At 57.7% G+C, this 23616-nt stretch overlaps 1 protein-coding gene across 2 annotated transcripts; it reads left to right on the forward strand.

Moving 5' to 3' along the window:
- The first annotated feature begins 9512 nt into the window (after nucleotides 1-9512).
- TTYH1 (tweety family member 1) lies at nucleotides 9513-22915 on the forward strand. 2 transcript variants are annotated; one of them, NM_001077015.1, is given in 14 exon segments: nucleotides 9552-9752; nucleotides 12657-12835; nucleotides 14673-14784; nucleotides 15595-15815; nucleotides 17634-17729; nucleotides 19002-19074; nucleotides 19481-19556; nucleotides 20003-20058; nucleotides 20212-20304; nucleotides 20633-20725; nucleotides 21900-22042; nucleotides 22170-22215; nucleotides 22372-22452; nucleotides 22574-22915. In NM_001077015.1, coding segments are annotated over 13 exon segments (1353 nt in total). In that variant the 5' UTR covers nucleotides 9552-9626; the 3' UTR covers nucleotides 22411-22452; nucleotides 22574-22915.
- The last annotated feature ends 701 nt before the right edge of the window (nucleotides 22916-23616 follow it).

Below are 23616 nucleotides of genomic sequence, written 5' to 3' on the forward strand. Positions count from 1 at the left end.
TGCCATGCCCTCCTCCAGGGGATTTTCCCAGATCCAAGGATGGAACCCCGGTCTCCTGCATTGCAGGCGGATTCTTTACCGACTGAGCCACCAGGGAAGTGGAGGTTAGGGTGAGGGGAGGTAAAGCTTAGCAGCTGGCACACACGTGCACACACACACACACACACACAGCAGAAGCAGGTGTGATGCCGAGGACGCCGCCAGGCAGTCAGAACACCCTAGAGGCCTGCCCGAGAGGGCGAGGGCCCCGGAGGTGCCAAGGTGGAGAAGAACAGGGGCCAGCAGGGCCAGGGCAGGACAGGAGCCAGCGAGTATGAGGGACAGGTGCAGCACGGGTGGCTTGGGCTGGAACTGTGACAGGCAGACTCCCACCACGGAGTCTGTCACCGTCTAAGTTACTTCTCCCTTGTGTCCGGGTCTGCTGCGGGCCTCCCCGGACCCGTGGGGGCATCCCACACAGGACCCGGGAGACACGGGCCAGGCCTGGAGGAAGTTTAGTGAGGCTGGTCATGGCTGCAGATACCGCACTGGTCAGAAGCGATCATGCCCATCAGGGTGAAAAACGCCGGCGCCTGGTGGGAAAGGATGCGCGGGAGGGATGTGAGGTTCCCGGCCGGGCCAGGACCGGCCCGCGGGAGGCGGACAACCTACACATCCCGCCTCGGCCAGGGCCACTGCGCAGCCGCAGCACACACGCTTTCCCAGTGACGTGAGCCTGCTTCCTCGCCTGGTACCCGGTTAGCCTTGCTCTCCTCTGCCCTTCTGCAGACAAGATTTCTTTTTTTCTTTCTTCCTTTCTCTTTTTCTTTCTTTCTGTCTCTCTCTCTTTCTCTCTTTTTGTATGTCAATTTTAAAAATTACAGGGTTTTCATTGATTTACAATATTGTGTTGGTTTCAAGTGTACAGAAAATATGGGCATCCCTGGTGGCTCAGTGGGTAAAAAAGGAAAAACCCACTTGCAATGCAGGAGACCTGGGTTTGATCCCTGGATCGGAAAGATCCCCTGGAGAAGGAAATGACAACCCGCTCCAATATTCTTGCCTGGAAACTTCCATGGACAGAGGAGCCTGGCGGGCTACAGTCCATGAGGTCGCAAAAGAGTAGGACACAACTTAGAGACTAAATAATAACATTAAGGAGATCAGCCCTGGGATTTCTTTGGAAGGAATGATGCTAAAGCTGAAACTCCAGTACTTTGGCCACCTCATGCGAAGAGTTGACTCATTGGAAAAGACTGATGCTGGGAGGGATTGGGGGCAGGAGGAGAAGGGGATGACAGAGGATGAGATGGCTGGATGGCATCACTGACTCGATGGACGTGAGTCTGAGTGAACTCCGGGAGTTGGTGATGGACAGGGAGGCCTGGTGTGCTGCGATTCATGGGGTCGCAAAGAGTCAGACACGACTGAGCGACTGAACTGAACTGAACTGATATATATATATATACACACACACATATATATATACATATATATATAGAAATGAATAAAGAACATTTTGTATAGAGAGAGAGAAACTTCTTTTCCATTATAGGTTATTATACGATTGAATATAGTTCTGCTATACAGTAAATACATAGATCTCTCTGATGTGTCGTAGCTGGTATCTGTTAATCCCATACTCCTAATGTATCCTTCCCTGCCCCTCCCTTTCCCCTTTAGTAACCATAGTTTGTTTTCCATGTCTGTGAGTCTGCCTCTGTTTTGTATATAGATTCTTTTGTATTATTAGTAATTTTCAGATTCCATATTGTGATATCATATTATTTCTCTTTCTCTGTATGAGTTCACTTAGTGTGAAAGTTCTAGGCCCACCCATGTTGGCATTATTTCCCTCTTCTTTATGGCTGAATAATACTCCATTATATGCGTCCACCATATCTTAAACCAGCCCTCTGTTGACGGACACTTGCGTTGTTTCCACATTCTGGCTATCGTATATAGTGCTGCTACGGATACTGTTGGAGAAGGCAATGGCACCCCACTCCAGTACTCTTGCCTGGAAAATCCCATGGACAGAGGAGCCTGGTAGGCTGCAGACCATGGGGTCGCGAAGAGTCGGACACGACTGAGCGACTTCACTTTCACTTTTCCCTTTCAGGCATTGGAGACGGAAATGGCAGCCCACTCCAGTGTTCTTGCCTGGAGAATCCCAGGGACGGGGAAGCCTGGTGGGCCGCCGTCTATGGGGTCGCACAGAGTCGGACACGACTGAAGCGACTTAGCAGCAGCAGCAGCAGCAGGATACTGTGTGTGTGCTCAGTCGTGTCGACCCCATGGACTGTGGCCCGCCAGGCTCCTCTGGCCATGGGATTCTGCAGGCAGGAACCCTGGCGTGAGTTGCCATTTCCTTCTCCAGGGCATCCTCCTGCCCCAGGAATGGAGTCCTTCCTGCGTTTGCAGGCAGCTGCTTTACCACTAGCGCCACCTGTGGGCACGGGGGTGCATGAATCTTTTTGAATTAGCGTTGCCGTGTTTTGTGTGCATCTGTCCAGGAGCGGGATTGCCGGGTCCTATGGAAGCTCTATTTGCAGTTTTTGAGGGACCTCCACACTCTTCTCCATCGTGGCTGCACCAGTTTACATTCCCATCAGCAGTGTAGGAGGGCTCCCTTCTCTCCACACCCTCTCCAGTATTTATTGTTTACAGACTTTTTGACCATGGCCATTCTGACTGCTGTGTGGTTTGCCATGAAGCTGTGAACCTCATTGTGGCTTTGGTTAGCGTTTCTCTGATAATCAGTGATGCTGAGCATCTTTTCCTGTGCCTGTTGCCCATCTGTACGTCTTCCTTACAGAAATATCAGTTTAGGGCTTTTGCCCTTTTTTTTTTTTGGATTGGGTTTTTTTATATTGAATTGTATGAGCTGTTTGTGGGTAAGGTTTCTTGAGACACCCAATCACAGGGTTTCCTCGGCTTCCTGACAACACCCAAATCCAGGGCAAGCTCTCTTCCTCTGACCCTGCTCAAAGTGAGCCAGTAAATCTAAAGCCAATTGTAACACCTTTCTCACACGCTCTGCCTCCCTTTCCTGGACCACCATGGCAAATAACCACAGACTCGGGGGCTTCAACAACAGAAGTTTATTTTCTGACCGTCCTGGAGGCTGAAAGTCTGAAATCAAGGCCCCGGCCCGTTTAGTTTCTTCTGAGACTTCTCTCCTTGGCCCATAAGTGCCCTCATCCTCACTGTGTCCCCAGACGGCTGGCCGTCTGTCATGTGTGTGTCCTAATCTCCTCTTCTAGTGAGGGCAGCAGTCATATTCCATTAGAGCTCCCTTCTAACAACCTCACATTAACTTCATTACCTTGTCAAAGGCCCCTTCTCCAAGTATAGTCACATCTGAGGTGCTGAGGATGACAACTTCAACATGTGAATTTGGTGGGGACCCTGGGCAGCCCATGGACTTCCCTGGTCAAGAATCCACCACCTCTTCGATCATTGGATTGGGAAGACTCCCCTGGAAGAGGAAAAGGCAACCCACCCCAGTGTTCTTGCCTGGGAAATCCCATGGACAGAGGAGCCTGGTGGGTTGCAGTCCATGGGGTTGCACAGAGTCAGACATGACTGAGCGCTCACAGTGCAGTTCGCAGCACCCTGTTCCTTGGTCTGTGTCACCTCTCAGCCCGTGGTTCTCTCCCACTGTGATGAGTAACAAACCCAGGTTGTTCAACTGCAAGCAAGCGTGTTCCTGGCAGTCTTTGGCTAGAGAGCATCATTAGCAGCAGAAATCTGGTGCTGAGGAAGGGCAGCAGGAATTCTTGGTGGGCTTGAGAGAAGGAGGAAGGGGGATTCCCATGAGACAGAGAGACAGCAGCTGAACGCCTGGCACAACACGGGAAGGAGAGTCTGTCTCAGACTTGGACAAAGAGGGCGAGGTGAGCGGGCAAACCAGCCATGGGCTGGCCCTCTTACCCCCATCTTAGCTCAAGCCTCCCCTTGGAAAACAGGGAGTGACTGAACTAGATGCCAGGGGGGCATTCTGATATTAAATTAGGCTGGACAGTTGACCCCCTGAAATTGGGACAGGTGGAAAACCCCCAGATGGCAAGAAAAATGTAGAATATCTGCTCCTCATATAGCAACAGGGGAGGGAAAGGGGACTCAGGCAGATGGAGTGTGAAGGCAGACGGAGAAGGAATGGAACTGCTTCCTGTTCGCACCAAAGCCTAGACTTTTTTTTTTTTTTTACTCTATCATTAAAAAAAAAAAAAAAGGGATTGCTTTATTTAAGTCAATTTTTTATTTTAGAACAGTTTTACACTTCCAGAAAAGTTTGCAAGGACGGTACAGAGAGTTGCTATCCACCCCTGGCCCCTTTTGCCCCCGCCACTAAGATCTAACGTGGCTATGGTACCTCTGTCACAGCGAGTGAGCCTTGGTTCAGGCACGGTTGTTACCCAAGGCCCACACTTTACCTGGAGCTCCGCGGTTTTCACCTCATGTCCTTCTTCTGTTCCAGGCCCCCATCCAAGAGACTACGTGACATGTAAGTCACCGAGTCTCCCGAGGCTCCCCTGGGCTCCAGTGGTTTCTCCCCTTTTCCTTTTTTTGGATAAACTTCACAGCGTTGAAGAGGACCTGCCCAGTGTTTTGTAGGATGTTCCCCCCGCCACTCCTTGGGGTTTTTTAAAAATAACTTTATTGATTCATTTGTGGCCGTTGGTGGGTCTTTGTTGCTGCGTGGGCTGTTCTCCAGCGGCAGAGGGCTACTCCTTACTTGCAGTGCGTGGGATTCTCATCGCGGTGGCATCTCTTGTTGCACAGCACGGCTCTAGGGCACGTGGCTTGGGTTGCAGCTCACAGGCTCAGAGTTGCAGCTCCAGAGCGCACGCTCAGTGGCTGTGGTACTCGGGCTGAGTTGTTCATCAGCAAGTGGGATCTTCCTGGATCAGGAGTCCATGGAAAGTTTCAAACAGTCTCCTGCATTGGCAGGCAGACACTTTACCACCAAGCCACCAGGGAAGTCCCTCCCTTGGCATGTGGTGGATGCTTTTCTCACGATTAGCCTGGGGTCTGGGTCTGGGGGAGGAAAACCATGAACTGAAATGCCAGTCTCCTCACCCCCCATCAAGGCTACGTGCTATCAACAGGACTGTTGATGCTGACCTTGAATTCCTGGCTGAGGCAGGGCTTGTCAGGTTTCTTGACTACAAACTTACTCTTTTTCTCTCACTTTCATGCTGTTCTTTTTAGAAGGATGTCATCTCGCTGAACCCACACTTAAGGAGTTGGGAGTTATGCTCCACCCTTGAGGGGGGAGTATCCACATCAATTATCTGGAATTCTGCTGTGTGGGGAATTTGCCCCTTCTCTCTCATCTATATATTACTTTATTTGATCAATCATTTACATCATTCTAGAATCACAGCCTTTTATTTCTTATTTGGGTTATAATCTAATACTACTTTATTGTGTTGCTGTAATTAGAGTCCTGGGCTTCTCAGGTGGTACAGGGTTAAAATGGATTCACCTGCCAATGCAGGAGACGTGGGTTCGCTCCCCGGGTCGGGAAGGTCCCCTGGAGGAAGGCACGGCAATCCACTCCAGTATTCTGGCCTGGAGACTCCCATGGGCAGAGGAGACTGGTGGGCTAAAGTCCATGGGGTCACAAAGAGTCAAACATGACTGAGCAACTATGCATAATTATGGCCTTGCCCTTTTCTTTTCGCAACATTATGAAAAATTTCAAATAGACAGAAAAGTTGAAAGAATGTTACAGTGGGAAAAAAAACACACACAAATAATCTACACTCCATGGGATTCTCCAGGCAAGAGTTCTGGAGTGGGTTGCCATTTCCTTCTCCACGGGATCTTCCCAACCCAGGGATCGAACCCAGGTCTCCCGCATTGCAGGCAGACGCTTTAACCTCTGAGCCACCAGGGAAGCCCAAATATTTCTTTGGGCTGCTTTTTTTTGGGAGGGATGGCGGAAAGAATACTGGAGTGGGTTACCATTCCCTTTTCCAGGAGATCTCCCCAACCCAGGGATTGAACCCGGGTCTCCCATATTGTAGGCAGACGCTTTACCATCTGAACCACCAGGGAAGTTACAAAATGAGCAAAGGACCTGAACAAACAAGTTTCCAAAGAACCCTACACAGTGTTATATATCAACAATATCTCAATAAAGATGAAGCACTAAAGAATGTTCCACTGAGTAGATAGATACCCACCGCCTAGACGCTACCGTGAATATTTTGCTTTATTACCTATCTATCCCCCTGTCAATCCACCTTATTTATTTTTTGATCCATTTCTGACCCATTTCAGGCTTCCCTGGTGGCTCAGAAGGTAAAGAATCTGCCTGCAATGCGGGAGACCTGGGTTCGATCCCTGGGTTGGGAAGATCCCCTGGAGAAGGAAATGGAAACCCACTCTGGTACTCTTGCCTGGAGAATCCCACGGACAGAGGAGCCTGGCAGCCATGCGGTCTTGGAGAGTCAGACACGACTGAGTGACTAACATGCACGCTGATCCATTTCAAAGGAAACTGTAGACACCATTAAACTTGCCCCCATACTTAAGCATGCATATCATTAAATGGTTCTTTTTTTCCTTGGGGTAAAATTTGCAGTGAAATGCAGAATTTGCACAAATCTCAAGTGTACTGGAAAAGAGAAGCCACCCTGTGCAACTCGAAACCTTATCAAGGTATAGAGCAATGACATCATTCTCAGAAACCCCCATCCACCCTCCTACCAGTCAGCCCTGTCCCCACCTCTAGAGGCAATGCCGTTCTGGTGGCTGTTGCCCCCAAAGGTTAAGTCTGCCTGTTATTGAGTATCATCTAAATGGACTTGTAACCATATGTACTCACAATCAGTCCATGAAACAGAAGAGTCTCCCAGAGTTTCACAGGGACCACAGGCTAAACTCTTTAGCCAGGATCTGCCCTTGTCTTTCATCAAGACAGGCTGATCAGGAGGCTTTCCTGGAGGAGGTGGCATTGCTGCCTCCCCAGGCTTCCTGCCTGCCTCTCTGGACTGCTCCTTCTCAGCCTCTTTGCAGGCCCATTTCCCTCCGCTTGCCCCTTCCACAGCGATGCTGCTCAGCGTCTGGCTAGACCAGAGCTTACAAAAACCAGCCAGCTCCAACCCACGGACAGGTTTTATTTGGCCCACACAGTATTTTTTTGTATTTGAATTAGCTTTAACATTTAAAAGCTGAGGGATTTTGCTTTTAAAAATATCCGCATTTCTGTCATCTCTTGAAAATTTGGAACATCTGGCGATGCGGTGTCCCGCTCCCCACACGGCAAGAATTGGCTGGGACAAAGTAGCAACGACCTATGCTCTGAGCACTGCCCCCATGCTGGGCGGGGGGGCAGTCCTCACACACCCAAGGCCCAACTTAGATGCCTGCAGAGTCTGAGATGGTACTGGGATGCCTTTTCAGCCTAGGAATGCTCCGGGACCACCCTGGAATAACCGTAGTCTTCCCCAGGAGAAGCAGACCCGGAGAAAAACAGCAGGAGAAGGTCAAGGGGAACAAGTCTCTATCAGAGGGCATCTCAGAGTGCCCATTCATCAACGTGGTCACCATCCTCGCCGTCATCACCACCACCTTCACCACCACCGCCTTCATCATCACCCTCACCATCACCACCTTCACCACCATCACCACCGGCACCACCACCTTCATCCTCACCATCACCATCATCAACAGTCACTATTATCACCACCCTCCTCACCCTCACCATCCTCATCACATCATCACCAGGGCAGCCCCATAATTATCACTGTTGTCATTACCTTCCTGACCGCCCCTCCGGCCTCCCCCCCCCACACACCCAGCCACCACCATTACCATCACCGTTATTTTTCCTCCCTGGTCATGAGATGGGCAACTGCCTCCCAGGCCTTTCTCACCAATCTGCAGCAAAATATTGGGGCCCTGTGGGTGGAGCACCCCCTCCTTTCTCTGTCCCCCCCAGTCCACCTCATCTCGCTACTTCAAGAGAGGCCAGGTATGGGAACCCCAGGTAGCAAAATCTAACCCAGCTCCAAAGGTGTAGGGGAACACCTAGGACAGTTTCCTGGGAACCTAACTTCAGCAGTGACTGGCTGGGTGGTGGTGTTGAAGTGGCCGGGTCATCTCTGCTTCGGCCTGTATCAGTGTGACATCGGCAGATTCCTGATAAGACTCAGCAGACATAGTGGCTGGAAAAATACTTTATAAACTGTAAAATGAATGACAAGGGGCAAGGTGATCCTCATGCACATGGAAGTAATGATTAATCAGTTTAGAGAGGTTCTTCAACACATGGGAGGCATCCTTATAAAGATGGGAAAGTGAAAGTGAAGTCGCTCAGTCATTTCTGACTCTTTGTGACCCCGTAGACTATGGCCTACCAGGCTCCTCTGTCCATGGGATTCTCCAGGCAAGAATACTGGAGTGGGTTGTCATTTCCTTCTCCAGGGGATCTTCCCAACCCAGGGATTGAACCCAGGTCTCCCACATTGGAGGCAGATGCTTTAACCACTGAGCCACCAGGAAAGCCTATAAAGATGGGAGGGGTCCCCAAATAGATGAGTAGGGTTGTTGTTCAAGTGGCAAGAATCCTTCTACACTTATAAAGACATGTGGGTACACACTCCAGAGTGGTCTGTACACAGACATGTGGGTACGCACTCCACTGTGGTCTGTACACAGTCATGCGGGTACGCACCCTGGAATGGTCTGTACATAGACCTGTGGGTACGCACTCTGGAGTGGTCTGTACACAGTCATGTGAGTACTCACTCTGGAGTGGTCTGTACACAGACCTGCGGGTACATACCCTGGAATGGTCTGTACACAGATGTGTGGGTACGCACCCCGGAGTGGTCTGTACACAGACCTGTGGGGACGCACTCCGGAGTGGTCTGTACACAGACCTGTGGGGACGCACTCCGGAGTGGTCTGTACACAGACATGAGGGTATGGTACGCACTCCGGAGTGGTCTGTACACAGTCATGCGGGTACGCACTCCGGAGTGGTCTGTACACAGTCAGGTCGGTAGGCACTCCAGAGTGGTCTATACACATAGGGAGGTTTGTGTAGAGAAGCTGTGTCCTTATACAGACTTGAGTGGGAGAAGGTTTTTCACCCAAATGGGTTACAGGTGAGAATACGCTCATAGCAGTGAGGAATTTTACTGATGCAACAGACCATTCTTGGTAACTGATCCTTATTTGTAAAACGCTGTGCAAATACTGGCGACCTAGATACGAAGGTTCTTCCTGAAGATAAAGGGATCGTGGAGCTGTAGGGTGATACGCCAGTACGCGCGGCCCTCTGCTGGATGTCGCTGTTCAGCCCAGCCCTGCCGGGCGCCTCCGGGAGCGAAGCGGTGCAGAGCGCGGGCCGCAGGTGGCGGCGGCCCGGGAGGGCGGGGGGCGCGGGGCGCCGGGCTCGCGCTGCCGCAGTGCTCTCCGCGGCCGCCAGGGGCAGCACCGGCCCCGCCCGGCCGCACCGCCCCCCTCCTCCCCCAATCTCCGCCCCCCACCCCCTCCCTCCCCCCGCGTGCTCCCCCGAGCCCCGAGCCCCGAGCCCCGCCAGACCCCGCTCAGCCCGCGCCCGGCTCCGCAGCCCAGGCGCCCGCAGCCCCGGCGTCGGCCCCGCGGAGCCTTCCCCGGGGGCCATGGGGGCGCCCCCGGGCTACCGACCCTCGGCTTGGGTCCATTTGCTCCATCAGCTGCCCCGCGCCGACTTCCAGCTCCGACCGGTGCCCAGCGCCTTCGCGCCCCAAGAACGAGAATACCAGCAGGTGGGAGCGGTCAGGGGGTCTGTGGTGTGGCGGAGGGTGGAGGGGTGGGGGCTCCAAAGCTTCTGGGTCCCGCGGGAGAAGGGGCTGGGGACCGATTCCTGTGTTCTCTGGGGGTTGGGGCCGGGCCCGGACTTTGGGGTACCCGAGGGAGCAGGAGCGTGGTTACCCGTAGCTGGAGGTACCCTTGGGATGGGCGCAGGGAGCCAGACCCCTAGCTCCTTAAATAAGGTGGGGGCTGGGGCCTGGGCCCCAGGGTCCCAGAGGAGGGAGGGGACGGGGGGCCCATGGATTCCCGGGTTTCAGAGAGGATGCTCGGGAAGCCAGCCTCCTGGGTCGTCATCAGAGGGGTCCACCGCGTCCTAAAGGATGACCCTTCCCTCCTTGGATCGGGGCAGTCCAGTTAAACATGTCCCAGTTCAGGCGGGACCCAGGAGACAGGCGCTGGCATGGTGGAGGGGAAGAGGCTAGGGGTTGCCGCGCTTCTGGGACAGAATCGAAGCCTGAAATGGGGCAGGGGGTGTGAGGGGTCTTAGGGCCAGAGCTGGGAAAACCACTTGGAGGTGCTGGGAGAGGAGACCTCCAGCCAGTCCCGGGACGGGAGGGGCAGGGGAGGAAGGCTGGGGACGAGGTTCGTTTTGGGAGCCAGAGGGTGGGGCCGGGTGGGAGCCTTCAGGAAACCAGGGTCCCTGGGGAAGGGGGCCCAGCCTGGGTCACGCTCCACTCGGGGCGAAAGAACGGGGTCCCCTGACCCAGTTTAATTCAAGTCCTTGACTTTGAGATTAATGAGCAAGGCTTGGCTGAGCTGGGGGCGGGGCGGGGGTGGGGAGGATGGTGGAGCCTTGGGTGGGTCCCGAGCTCTGCCTGTGAGGTCTGGACCTCTGATCAGTCCTGGGAAGCTCCCGGGACAGGGGGCTGGGGCTTGGCAGGCTTCGGAGGGGGGGGTCCCAGGAAAGCGGAGCGGGGATGAGTGCTGTGTTCTGAGCTATTTGGGTCATGGCTGGACTGAGCCGGTAAGCAGCTCCTCCCCGCCCGCTCCCCGCCACCCTCTCCCCACCACGCGGCGACCGCCAGCCCTGCGCCCATGGCCTCTGGCTTGCCCAGCCCGGTCCACGGACACCTGCTCACGGCCAAGCAGACCTGCCCACCCCGGTGCCTAGTCGGCCACCGCCAGAGGCACTTGGGGAGACCCACTGCGCCCCGTTGTCAACAGTCAGGGTGACAGCTCTGGGACCCACGGGCAGGAGGGGACATCGCCCCCTAGGGAGAGCACCCTGAGGGCACAGCTGGGAAGATAATCAGGGACTGGGCGCCACTGTGCTGGGGGGACACACTCACACCCAGCCAGACACACATTCGCACACATGCATTCACACACAAACACACTCACATATGCACACATATACACCCATATACAGGCCTCCCAGGTGGCGCTAGTGGTAAAGAACCCGCCTGCAATGCAGGAGACATAAGAGACATGGGCTCAATCCCTGGGTCAGGAAGATCCCCTGGAGGAGGGCAGGGCAACCCCCTCTAGGATTCCTGCTGGAGAATCCCACGGACAGAGGAGGCTGGCGGGCTACAGTCCATGGGGTTGCACAGAGCTGGACACGACTGAGTGACTTAGCAAGCAAGCAAGCACACCCATATACAGATACACATTCTTGCAAGACTCACACATGCACACACATATATCACTCATGTAGGCACACATTCAGACACTCATGTGTTCACACACACTGACACCTACATTCACATACTACCTCTTTCACACACACACACACACACCCTACCACCACCAGAGACTACTCACGGATTCAAGGAATTGTGCTCAGAACCGCACAAGTGCATACAGATCACCCCCTCATGCCTGCAGGCGCAGGCACTCCCATAGAGACACACATGCACACTCACCTACACGCCCAGCACACACACCCCAGCATGAGGACAAGGCAGAGCCAGGACTCAGCACTCGTTAGTCCAGAAGTCTGGGTGTGCTGTGGCTGCTGCCCCCGAGTGCTGTGTGGCTGAAGGGAAAGCGTGGCCCCTCTCTGGGCTTCTGGGCAGAGCCCAGAACGGCAGTGGAAAACCCTGCCTCCGACAGGAGCGCCCCGTCGTTGTGCAAGGCTCTTCTGGCTGCAACCACGGCTCCTCTCCCCACCTCTGTCCTCCCACCTTTGGTTCTGTCTCCGTCTCCATCTCTCTCTTTCCTCTGAGTCGCTCCTTCCCCCCACCCCCGCCCATCCTGGATGAGTCTCCCCCATCCTGCGTTTCTCTCCTCTCCGCCTGCTTGGCCCTCACACTCTCAGCCTCCCTGTCCCCATCTCTTGAGTTGTGTGCACAGGCACACTGTCAGGGAGGCTGTCACGCACTCCCCCTGAGGCCCGGGGTGACAGACTCACTGCGGTGGGTGTGCAGAGCTCAGCCTCTGGGGAGAGTGAGCAAGCAGGGAGTGGGGAGGACCAGCAGGAGGAGGGAGGAGGAAGCCTGCCACCCCCAGCCTCAGACACACCACCAGGAGCCCGCATCCCCCCCACCAGCCCCCTGATCCCCCACGGTTCCAGGGTCCAGGTTTCTTTGTGTCCTCGGATGGGGCTTCGTCCCAACTACCTGGTTTCTCTGGGGAGGAAACTGAGGCTCAGAGAGGGGACGGGCCCTCCGAAGGTCACACAGCCTTTGGAGGGTACAGCGGAACTGGAGCCCAAGACCCGGGCCTCCCAACTGGAAGCGCCCTCCAACCTTAAGTTGCACAGCCCCAGCACAGACCTGAAAACCACGGGGTGGGCTTGCCACTCATCTCGCCAGGATGCCCGCCGCCTGCACTGAGATCTCGGACACAGCGCCTCCGGCCACTTGGGGAGGGCGTGCAGAGCCCCTCTGACGCCCTGTCACCCCCTCCTTCCCCAGGCCCTGCTGCTGGTGGCGGCCTTGGCAGGCCTGGGCTTGGGCCTGAGCCTCATTTTCATCGCTGTCTACCTCATCCGCTTCTGCTGCTGCCGGCCCCCCGAACCCCCCGGGGCCAAGAGCCCCCCGCCCGGGGGAGGGTGTGTCACCTGGAATTGCATCGCTGCCCTTCTCGTCGGCTGGTAATGGGGCCCCAGGGTGGGCGGGCAGGGGGACCGGGCTCCCCAAGCTCTCTATCAGCAGCCTTCCTGGTGGTATCCCAGCAGGGAGACTTGCTCTCCCATTCGATGGATGGAGAAACTGAGGCCGGGAGGGGAGACATAACTTCCCTGGCAGGATGGGGTAGGGGCTGAAGGCTGGGCAGTCAGACTGCTGGGGTTGCTGTCTCTGAGTGGAATAGCTGTGTGACCTGCGGGAGTGATATAACTCCTCCAGGCCTCAGTTTCCACATCTCTAGAATGGGCACTGTTGTCACACCCACCTCCCAGTTGTGGTGAGAGTGAGTGAAATGTTCAGTGCCTGGTCCCCAGCTGGGCTCTGTGAATGTGAACTAGCGATGTCATTCGTTAACTCATTGACCCATTCATTCAGCGGTTATTTCCTGAGCATCCACAACAGTAGCAGGGGAGCCTGGCCAAGCCAGACAAGGGCCCTGCCCTCATGGAGCCAGCGATGGCCCCGGCAGGGACGGGGGAGGGGTGTCTGTGATCCTGGAGCAGACCCGAGCTGGCCTGACTCCTTCCCACGGTGACCTCGCTTGACTCAGAGTTGTCATGACTCGTTCTGAAGAGGGAGGCTCAGAGAGAGGCAACTTCTCAAGGCCGCCTGGGCCAGGTGGCAGAGTGCAGATTCAGACCCAAAAGCCCCTGGGAGCCCAGGGCCGCCTCCTGGGACACCAGCAGAGCGGAGAGGGACAGGACGCCTGAGGAGACACCCTGTGCCCAGGGCTATCTCTGCGGGCGGCCCCTCCCAGCAGGGCACCCCCACCACCCAGGACAGACCAGGGCGCTCAAGATCTGCCCCTGGAGTGGGGACTGGGGGCGGGCAGGGAGGGCCACGGCCAGAAAGATGGTTCTGCCACCCTGCAGGGAGCCCCCCTCCCCGCCCTGTGTGGGGCTTTGGGGTGTGGGTGGGGGCAAGGGCTTCCTCCTCAGGCCCTCCCGAGTTGGGGTAGACTGGGGAGGTGGACAAAGGCCCCGCGGGGGGCGGCACGGCGGCCCCGCGGCCTGGGAACAAGAGCAGCTTTGTGGGACCGTGGACAATGGGTAGCGGCCGGTGTCCGATCCCATGGCTGGGGGCGGGGCGCTGGGAGCTGTGAGGGCGTCCGGGCCTCCTCCGCCCCAGTGCGGCCCTGGCTCCCCTCCGCAAAGGGCCACAGTGCGTTGGGGGTGGGGGGAGATTGGAGACCGTATTCAGGCCCTACAATGGAGCTCTGTCTGCTGGCAACTGAGGTGAAGGAGGGGGCGCCCTGCTTCTGGCCCATCGGCCCACATTCCCTTGCTTCCCTCCCAGCTGTCCAGACACTTGGGTCCCCAGGGGAGGGGGAAGGCTGGGAGCTCCAGGCTCTGGGACCCCCAGGAGGTGGTGGCTCCATGGAACCCCCAGGAGGCGGGGCAGAGGACGGCTGGAGCCTGAAGGGACTGACACTGAGGACCCTGGATGTTTGGGGAAAAGAATAGAGGGGCTGCGGGTGGGACTAGCAGACCCCAGAGGTGAGAACTCCCCACTCTGGGGCTGAGCACAACAGGGGTTCACTCCGGGGAGGTGCGAGTTAAATCTGGGGGCCCCCTCCCCGCCACCTCTCCACCCACCATTAGCATCACAATGACGTCCCTGGGCCGGGGGAGTGAGACTTCTCGGTTACCTTGGCAACCAGTGGGGACCAGGCTGGAGACGTTGCTTTCCCACGAAGGGCTGAACCAATGGGATGGGGTGGCAGCCACGATTGGGTGTGTGAGGAGGGGGGCGGCCCCCAGGGTCCCAGGACCGTTTGTGATTTCCCATCCCTCCTCCTCTTAGCGCTGGCATTGGCGTCGGTTTCTATGGCAACAGTGAGACCAGCGATGGGGTGTCCCAGCTCAGCTCCGCACTACTGCATGCCAACCACACGCTCACCGCCATTGACCACCTGGTGAGGAGACCAGACACGGGCCAGACCCTAGACCGACACCCAGACTGCTTCCCCACACCTGGCCAGAAGAACCCCCCTCCCCACCCCCAGGAAGCAGGGTCTGAACTCAGAGCTGAGACCCCAGGTTCAGAATGTCAGGTTCCAACATGCAGATCTCAGACTGTCCACCCAATGCTGACAGCCAGGCAGGGCTCCATGCATGGCACCCTCAGAACCTCAGCCCAGATCTGGGACTAGGGACTCAAACCCAGAACCCCAGACTCATTGCATCCCCAGCCCTGGGCTTCAATTCACAGCCCAAACCATTCATACACTAAACACCAAGACCCTGCCCTCAGGGCAGATCCAGGGCCAGAGACCTGGCCCCTGGCCAAGTGCGAGGCAGGAGACCTGAACGCTGAGACCCAGGACTCAGCCAGGAAGGCTCCCTCTGACCCCAACGATTCCAGACGTGAGGCCGAGACCCAGCCCGACCTCAGACCTTAGAGTTCATGTCCAGTTGCAGCCCTGGGCCGCAGAACCCAGACTTGCGACCCAGGCTCAGTCCTAGGATGCCAGGCTTCATCTCAGCCCTGGGGCTCACCCGCTCACCTCTCCAACTCCTGAAAGAAGCCACAGAAGCACACTCGCCAGACCGCAGGCCCCCTCCTTCGCTTCCTGCATCCTCAGATGCCCTAGCGCCCAATCCCAGACAGCCAGCCCTGCTCACTCCTGCTTCACCCCCGCCACCCTGGCCCCTGCCCTCCCACCCAGAGGATACCCTCCCCTGACTCCAGATGCCCCCACCCCCACCCCCACCCCCTCGCCCAGGTGCTGGAGATGGTGGAGAGGCTGGACGAGGCCGTGAGGACGGAGCTGACCACGCTGGAGGAGGTGCTGACGCAGCGCACGGAGCTGGTGGCTGCCGCCCGGGGCGCCCGGCGGCAGGCGGAAACCGTGGCCCAGCAGCTCCAGGGGCTGGCCTTCTGGCGGGGGGTGCCCCTGAGCCCCCTGCAGGTGGCCGAGGATGTGTCCTTTGTAGAGGAGTACAGGTGGGTGGCCTCTCTTCCTGTCCTGGGTGGAGAAAATTAGGCAGGAGATGAGAACAGGAGGGTCTGGGGACAGAGGCTGGCAGTTTTGGGGATGCGGGGACGGTCATTCCAGGAAGGCCACACGGAAAAGGTAACATTTGAAGGAGGGGAGAGAACCAGTTATTTGGACATCAGGCAGCCACCCATCCCAGCAGCCAACACGGTGGAGTCCTCGTCACTTCGTCCACTAGGAATGATTTCTTTGGTTCATCTAACACCTGGGGCCCCGACCAGACATGGGGGCAGAGAGCCAGGGAAGACTTTTGTCCTAGATTCTGTGCTCCAGCAGGGAGGCAGACCTGGGTTGAAGCAGCCCATAATTTGGATGCCCACCATGGGTATCAGACAGGCCTGGGTCCCAGTGAATTCAAGTTCTGGGTTGTGACCAAGTTCAGGGGCCACAGCTCCATTTCGGGGGGCTGGGGGTAGGAGTGTAGACTTTGAAGGGGTGAAGCAGACCCACCATCTACAAGAAATAGCTGTTGGATACACCCAAGAATCTACCTGCAACGCCAGAGACGCAGGAGATGTGGGTTTGATCCCTGGGTAGGGAAGATTTCCTGGAGGAGGGCATGGCAACCCACTCCAGTATTCGTGCCTGGAGAATCCTTTGCACAGAGGAGCCTGCAGGGCTACAGTCCATGGGGTCACAAAGAGTCAGACACGACTGAGCGACTGTGCATGCGTGCACGTGTAGTCATGCATGCATATGAGACTGTCTGGCACTTGGGAGTCCTTCAGGGGACTTGGCCAGTTCTCCCAGAGGGGAAATTTTGCTGTTCGTGGAGGGTAAAGACAGAAGTGCCATCTGCCCTGTGAAACCAGTGAGGCTGGAGCACGTGAGCTGTCAGTGGCCACATAGGGAACCTGGAGGTCAGCTGGAGCCACGGGGCCCAGCTTCCCCTTCCTGGAGACAGCCTGACCCTCCCACGGTCCGGGAAAGGAGTGTACAGTCAGTCCCCACGGAGGTCCGAGCAGAGGCTGCCACGAAGAAGGTGGCGGCTCCCTTGCTACTCTGCCCACGTGGGGACCTTTGAGAATGCTGCTATTTATTGAGCATCTCCCATGGGCCAGCACTGTGCTGTAGCTTCCCGGGCTTTGTCCTCTGCAGTCAGAGTGCTGATCATTAACTGATACTGAATTCTTCAGTACGCTTTAGAGTTCCCTGATTCGTGTTCAGGCTAACGGTTAGATGCACCCACATGCTCGGCACACTCCTTGGTGCTTTATGGGTTCTCTCAGCCTTACGACAGCCTCAGGAAGTAGGTGCTGCTGTTCTCCCCAAGAGTTACCAAGGGGAAACCGAGGCACAGAAGCTGTGGGCAGGCAGGAAGCGGAGGGGCTGGCATTGCGGCCCAGCCCATCTGCCTGCAGACGCCAAGCCCTTGGGTTGTGCCCTGTGATGCTGGATGCAGGCCTGAGAACAAGTCCCGCTAAGACGCTCCAGCCTGGGGTGGAGGGGCTGGGGCTCCGAGAGGCTAAATCTCAGAGAGTGCCAGTCACAGGGCTCGTGCATGGCTTGGTGCGGGTGCGGTTATGGTGATCTGCCTCAGGCCCTGTGCTCTAAATGGCGATAGTGACCGGCCCCCTGTGCACCCGTTTCAGAGATGAGCTTGGCTGAGGCCTGGAGACTGGCCGTCACGGAGAGCACAGAGATCCAGGCAGAGGCGGGCCCTCGTGGGGGTGCTGTCACCTTCTGCCGTGTCCCAGTCCGGGAACCTGGACACCCGAAAGGCTGGGTTGGCTGCTTCTGCCTCACCCCTGTTGCCCCCTCCCCAGGTGGCTGGCCTATGTCCTCCTGCTGCTCCTGGAGCTGCTGGTCTGTCTCTTCACCCTCCTGGGCCTGGCGAGGCAGAGCAAGTGGCTGGTGATCGTGTAAGTCCGGGTGGCCTTCCTGGAGGTGGGGAACATCACAGGGCGAGATCCCACAGTGCTCTTGTGAGAAGGGCCGCTGTCTTTCCAAGGCTCACGCTGGTTTCATTCCCTTGTCCCACAGACCTCAGAGAGTTCCTAGGGTGGGCAGGCACATAGGGACACAGAGCAGCCCAGGAGGGGCTGGGGCAGCAGACTGTCCTTGTCACAGGGAGTGCAACAAAGTCCCAGAAAGTAAATAACAGTAATAATGCTTGTGCTGAGGATGGGGGGGCGATCACTGCCCCCTTTGGTTGCCATGACAACACTGAGAACCGAGGTGCTGTCAGAGGTCTGTCTGGCAGGCAGATGAGGGCAGAAGGCTGTCACGTGGTGCATGGAATTAAGGACCACACTCTTACTGAAAGGTTCATTCTGTATGCCTGATACTCTTCTGGAACCCTCGCGTTGACCTTACGAAGAGGTCCTTCCCATCTCCCCTTTTAACAGAAAGGGAGACTGGTGATCAGAGAGGTTAGGTCACTTGCCCAGGGTTGCACAGCCAGAAAGTGCTGGAGCTGAGATTCCATCCAGGCCAGCCTATCCCACTCAGAGGAGCCCTTGTATCCTCTCTGGCCCTGAGGGGGTCCACGCTGGCACTCACTACCATCCCCACGCTCCCCCCTGGGGTAAGCAGGCCTGCTATTCCATCCAGGCCCTCCTCTGAAGCTTGGAGATGGTAAACATGGTGGACGGTCTGGGACTTGGGGCCGGGCCTTCAGTTTGACCCCCTGCAGGCACCCTTCTCACTCTCAGACCACCCTCCAATGATGATCCGTCCCCCTGCAAAGAGAAAAACCAGGAGGCGATTTCAGCCCTGGAGCTGAGATCACTCCTGGGCTGAGCTGGAGGCTGACCAATAGGTGAAGCTGGGAGCGGGCTCCTGCGGAATTCAGAGCTGGGAATTGGGGCCCCGGGCTGGGCAGTCGCCCTCCCACGGTCCCACAGTCCAGGGCAAGGCGGGGCAGACCTGGGCAGGAGCTGCCCACACAGGGCCCTTCTCACTGCCAACCCCCTGCCCCCCCCCCACCCAGTGGGGCCAGATGTTCAGTTTGACGTCACCATCTACAGGCCCATCCTCTCCCTGCCCACTGCTCTACCCCTAACTGTTATCCTCTTGGCTCCAGAGGTTGGTGGGGGAAGGGTAGGGCTGTGATGTGATCTGGGATGGGAAGCGGTGAGGTGGGAGATTAGGAACCCCAGAACTCCAATCCCACCCCTCCTCCCCCACTACAGGATGACGGTGATGAGTCTCCTGGTTCTGGTCCTGAGCTGGGGCTCCATGGGCCTGGAGGCAGCCACAGCTGTGGTGAGCACCAGGGGTGGGGTGGGGTGGGGTGGGGACAGGCACCTGGGCTCCAAGACTCCAGGGGCTGAAGGCCCCTGACTCCCAGACCTGGGGACGAGGGGAACAGAGGCCTCAGATCCTGAGAGACAAGACTTGGGAGACAGGCTCACAGGTTCTGCGATTTGAAGCCAGTGTCCTAGGTGCTGAGGGGCTGGAGTCCTGGACCCCTGGGTCTGAGGAGGACGAGCTGGGGACCTGGACCCCTGGGTCTGAGGAAGAGGGGCTGGGGGCCTGGACCCCCAGGTCTGAGGAGGAGGGGCTGGGGACCTGGACCCCCCGGGTCTGAGGAGGAGGGGCTGGAGGTCTGGACCCTGAGGCGTGTGAGGCGGGGGCGTGTCTGTCCGAGCCCCCTCTGTGCTGCTCTCAGGGCCTCAGTGACTTCTGCTCCAGTCCAGACAGCTACATCCTGAACCTGACCCAGGAGGAGACTGGCCTTGGCTCAGGTGATCACACCTCCGGGCTCACGCCCTGCATCCTCAGGCCTCTACGCCTGCGGTGGGGTGGGGGTGCCAGCCCTGCCCAGTTCTGCCCAGCAGAAGCTCTCAGCACCTGCCCTAGCGAGCTGGAAAAGAGGGAAGGGATAAGGACGCTGAGACAAGGGATCAGGGAGAGGGGCGGGCTAGGCCACTTGGAGAAAGTGGGTAGCCCAGTTGGGTCAGGGCAGGTGCAGAAGCAGCCCTGTGGGGTGTTCAGATCAGCGCGTTCGGGCTGTGGCTGCAGCAGAAGGGAGTCCGCTGGAGCAGAGGGAGTGGGGGCTCGGAGGGCGAGGCCAGCCGGACCACAGGAGGGCTCTGAGAGGGGAGGGTGGAAAGTGTGGCCCTGCCCCGCCGCCTGTCCGCGGGGAGGATCCCGGGGCTTACGGCCTCCCCCGTCTTCGCTCCCGCTTCAGACATCCTGAACTACTACTTCCTCTGCAACCAGGCCGTCTCCAACCCCTTTCAACAGGTTAGGGCTGCGGGCGAGGGAGCCGGGGGAGGAGGGTGCGGCTGGGGCCTGGATCTAGGGACCCCGGGGTGGGAGGAGAGGAGGCGGGGGGTGGGGCGGGTGGTGGGGGTGGTCAACCGCTGGGCCCTCCTCCCTCCCTCTGTCTTCTCGCAGAGGCTGACTCTGTCCCAGCGAGCTCTGGCCAACATCCACTCCCAGCTGCAGGGCCTGGAGCGGGAAGCTGTGCCCCAGTTCCCTTCTGCGCAGGTCGGCGGGCCGGGTGCTCGCCCTACACCCCAACTCCCAGACGGGGGAGGGGGCGGGGCCTGGAGCGGTGGGCGGAGTCTTAGAAAGGGGCGGGTCACCGGTTGTGGGCGGGGCCCGCCTAAGGGGAAGGCCGAGGGCTGTGAGTGGGGCCCCGGGGAATGGGGCGGGCAGAGCGGGCGGGGCCTGAATGTGTGGGTGGAGTCTTAGGAAGGGGCGGACCGGCGGTTGTGGGCGGGGCCCAGGGCGTGGGGCGGACAGAGGGGCGGGACCTGGTGCGGTGGGCGGAGCCCGGAGAGTTCCTGGGATAACAACCCCCTTCCCACCGCAGAAGCCTGTGCTGTCCTTGGAGGAGACGCTGAACGTAACAGAAGGAAACTTCCACCAGTTGGTGGCACTGCTACATTGTCGTGGCCTGCACAAGGTGACCCCTGTCCCCCTCCCCGAGTTATGCTCCAGGGGACCCTCTGCCTGGACCCGGAAACCTAGGCCTCTCCATGTGGCTTCCTGCCCCTACCCTCAACAACCCTTCCTCCAGCAAGTCCTTCTGGACTCCAAGCACAGCTCACGCTAGCACCTCTGCTCCCGACGGCGGCAGAGCCTCTTCCCGCTCCCCACAGCAGCCGCAGCCCAGTGAGCCTTTAAACGCAATCTGATCTTCTTCCTCCGCTTAGAAGCCTCCAGCAGTTCCCCCAGCCTGCGGATTAAAGTCCTGGCTTCTCGCCTGACTTCCAGGGGCCCGTGTGGTTAGCCCTGGCTGGTTTCCGGCCTCAGCCCTTTGCACCCCCATCCTCCCCGTCCCCCTCCTCCTCAGGGAGCGGGCATGGACCTCCCACCGCAGGGTTCCTTCCTGCCTGTACCATCTCTGCTGTAGCGGGGAGGGGAGGGGCGCCCGGTACTGTCCAAACCGCCGCTCTCATCAGCTCCACGTGGTCTGAGTGACCTTCTGGGGCTTGGTTACCGAAGTTGCCCCGGCGCTTGGAGCAGCGCCTGGCACCGAGCAGGCCGTCTGTCATTCATGCCAGTTCCTGCTGAATGACTGAGAGCCCGGCATTCAGGAATCGCTGGTTTCTAGGGATGACAGCCGTGTCAGCCAGTGTTTCCTGAGCAGGCGTTACCGTGCAGGGGGGCAGGTCTACGCCAGTTGTTTTGCTAAAGCCTTCTTCTCAGTGTTGTTCTAAGCCAGGAATTTTTGCTCCGGGGGACAGTGTGTGGAGGCATCCTTGGGAGTCTCAGCCCCAGAAGAGAGTGCTGTGGGAAGAGGCCAGGGATGCACCCCCGCCCCTTAACACACACACACAGTGTGGGAAGTGTCCGGGATGAGACATCTGGCACCCAATAAGGGCCAAGCTGCAGCGCGGCTGGGCGTGGGGTGGTGGGTTCTCAGTGATGGACAGGAAGTTGTGACTTGGGGTCATGCCTGCAGGTGTGATAAACGACAGTGACCACAGCACCTACCGTGCGCTGAGTGCTTTCTGTGACAGGGGAGGAAACTGTGGCACAGAGAGGCTGACGGATTTTCTCAGTGAGGCACAGCCGGGTGGATGGTCCGGGCCATGGGTATTGCCCGCTGACCCCTCCCGTCTCTCCCGCCCCAGGATTATGGCTCAGCCTTGCGTGGCCTGTGTGAAGACACCCTGGAAGGACTGCTCTTTCTGCTTCTCTTCTCCCTCCTGTCTGCTGGGGCCCTGGCCACTGTCCTCTGCAGCCTGCCCCGAGCCTGGGCCCTCTTCCCACCCAGGTCAGGAGGGGAGGGGGCCGAAGTCCTGGGGGAGGGGATGAGGGAGCACCATTGAGCCACTGCTGGGGACCACGCTCTCATGGGTCCCCCTTCCTGCTTCTCTGCTATGCCCCTTGTTGCACCCCAGTGACGACTATGAGGACACAGATGATGATGACCCTTTCAACCCTCAGGTACCGGGCCCCTGGATCTGAGGGAGGAAGGGCTGGGGGCATGGACCCCCTGGTCTGACGGAAGAGGGGCTGGGGGCCTGGAGTCCTGGTTTGAGGGCACACATTGCCAAGCCATTTCCCTAATCATGCCCTCCCCTGCTCACGTCTCCCTGGCAGGAATCCAAGCGCTTCGTGCAGTGGCAGTCATCAATCTGAGCCCTTTTTCCAGTCCAGACTGGAGCCTGGTCTCCATCTCTGGTGAGTGTCTAGACTGACACCCCAGCTCCCAAGCTGGCCTCCAGCCCCTGACCGCACCTCCTTCCCTCATTCCTTCTCTCCCTCCCACCTGCATCTGGTCTGTTTTTGCCTCTCTCTGCAGTTCCTTCCCCGGCTGCCGGAGAAGACCCCACTAATCCAGCCTCACTGGGCTCCCACCACTAACAACGCCCTGGCCACGGATACCTTAAACAGGACTGCCTCCCTGCACTTCCCCTCTCTGTGTCCTTAGCCCTGGAAGTAAGCCCGGAGGGCAGGCCTGGGCCTAGGGCCTTGGTGGGGAGAGAGGAGAAAGCCAGCCCCGCCACCCCTCATCCCTGGAGGGATGAGAGTGCCCTCTAGCCCCCGCCACACCCCAGAGGACTTAGGGCCCCTGCTCTCCACTTGCAGCACCCAACCTGGGAATGGGCTGATTTGAAATAAAAGGGAAGACTTTATTTTACAAGCAGCTGGGTCCTTATTTCTCCCTGATCTGGCCTCACAGTTGGGGGTGGGGGTGGGCAGAGAGCCCATCACCTCTGCTCCCACCTGGCTTCCTGGCTCCCAGGTGTTTCTGCTCCTGTCCCGATGCTGCACCACTTTCTTTAAAAAACACACACACACACACAACAATCCCCCCTCCCCTGGCACCCTATCTAAAGCAGCACAAATGTCCTGACACAGGAAGAGATGCGGATCCCTGGAACAGAAGACAGTCTAGAAATAGATCTCAGAGTGTGTGTGTGTCTGACAGAAGACAGATTTCAAGTCGGGGCAAAAAGAGCTGGTTTCAAAGGAATGCTGATATGATTAGCTCTCCGTCTGGAAGAAAACAGTCTGCATACAACACGGGCAAAAAAAACCCAAATGCAGACGAGTAAGGGGCTTCCCTGGTGGCTCAGATGGTGAAGAATCTGCCTGCAATGCGGGAGACATGAGTTCCATCCTTGGATCTGGAAGATCCCCTGGAGGAGGGCATGGCAGCCCACTCCAGTGTTCCTGCCTGGAGAATCCCATGAACGGAGAAGCCTGGCAGGCTACAGTCCATGGGGTTGCAGAGTCAGGCACGACTGAGTGACTAAGCATAGCACAGCACAAGGGGACAGAAGTATTTCAAGAGAAAGGAGACTCTTGTATCTCTTAGTTGTAGAGGGAGGGCTTTCAGTG

The sequence above is a fragment of the Bos taurus genome, chromosome 18 (assembly GCF_002263795.3).
Source record: "Bos taurus isolate L1 Dominette 01449 registration number 42190680 breed Hereford chromosome 18, ARS-UCD2.0, whole genome shotgun sequence".
In the NCBI taxonomy this organism is placed as follows: domain Eukaryota; kingdom Metazoa; phylum Chordata; class Mammalia; order Artiodactyla; family Bovidae; genus Bos; species Bos taurus.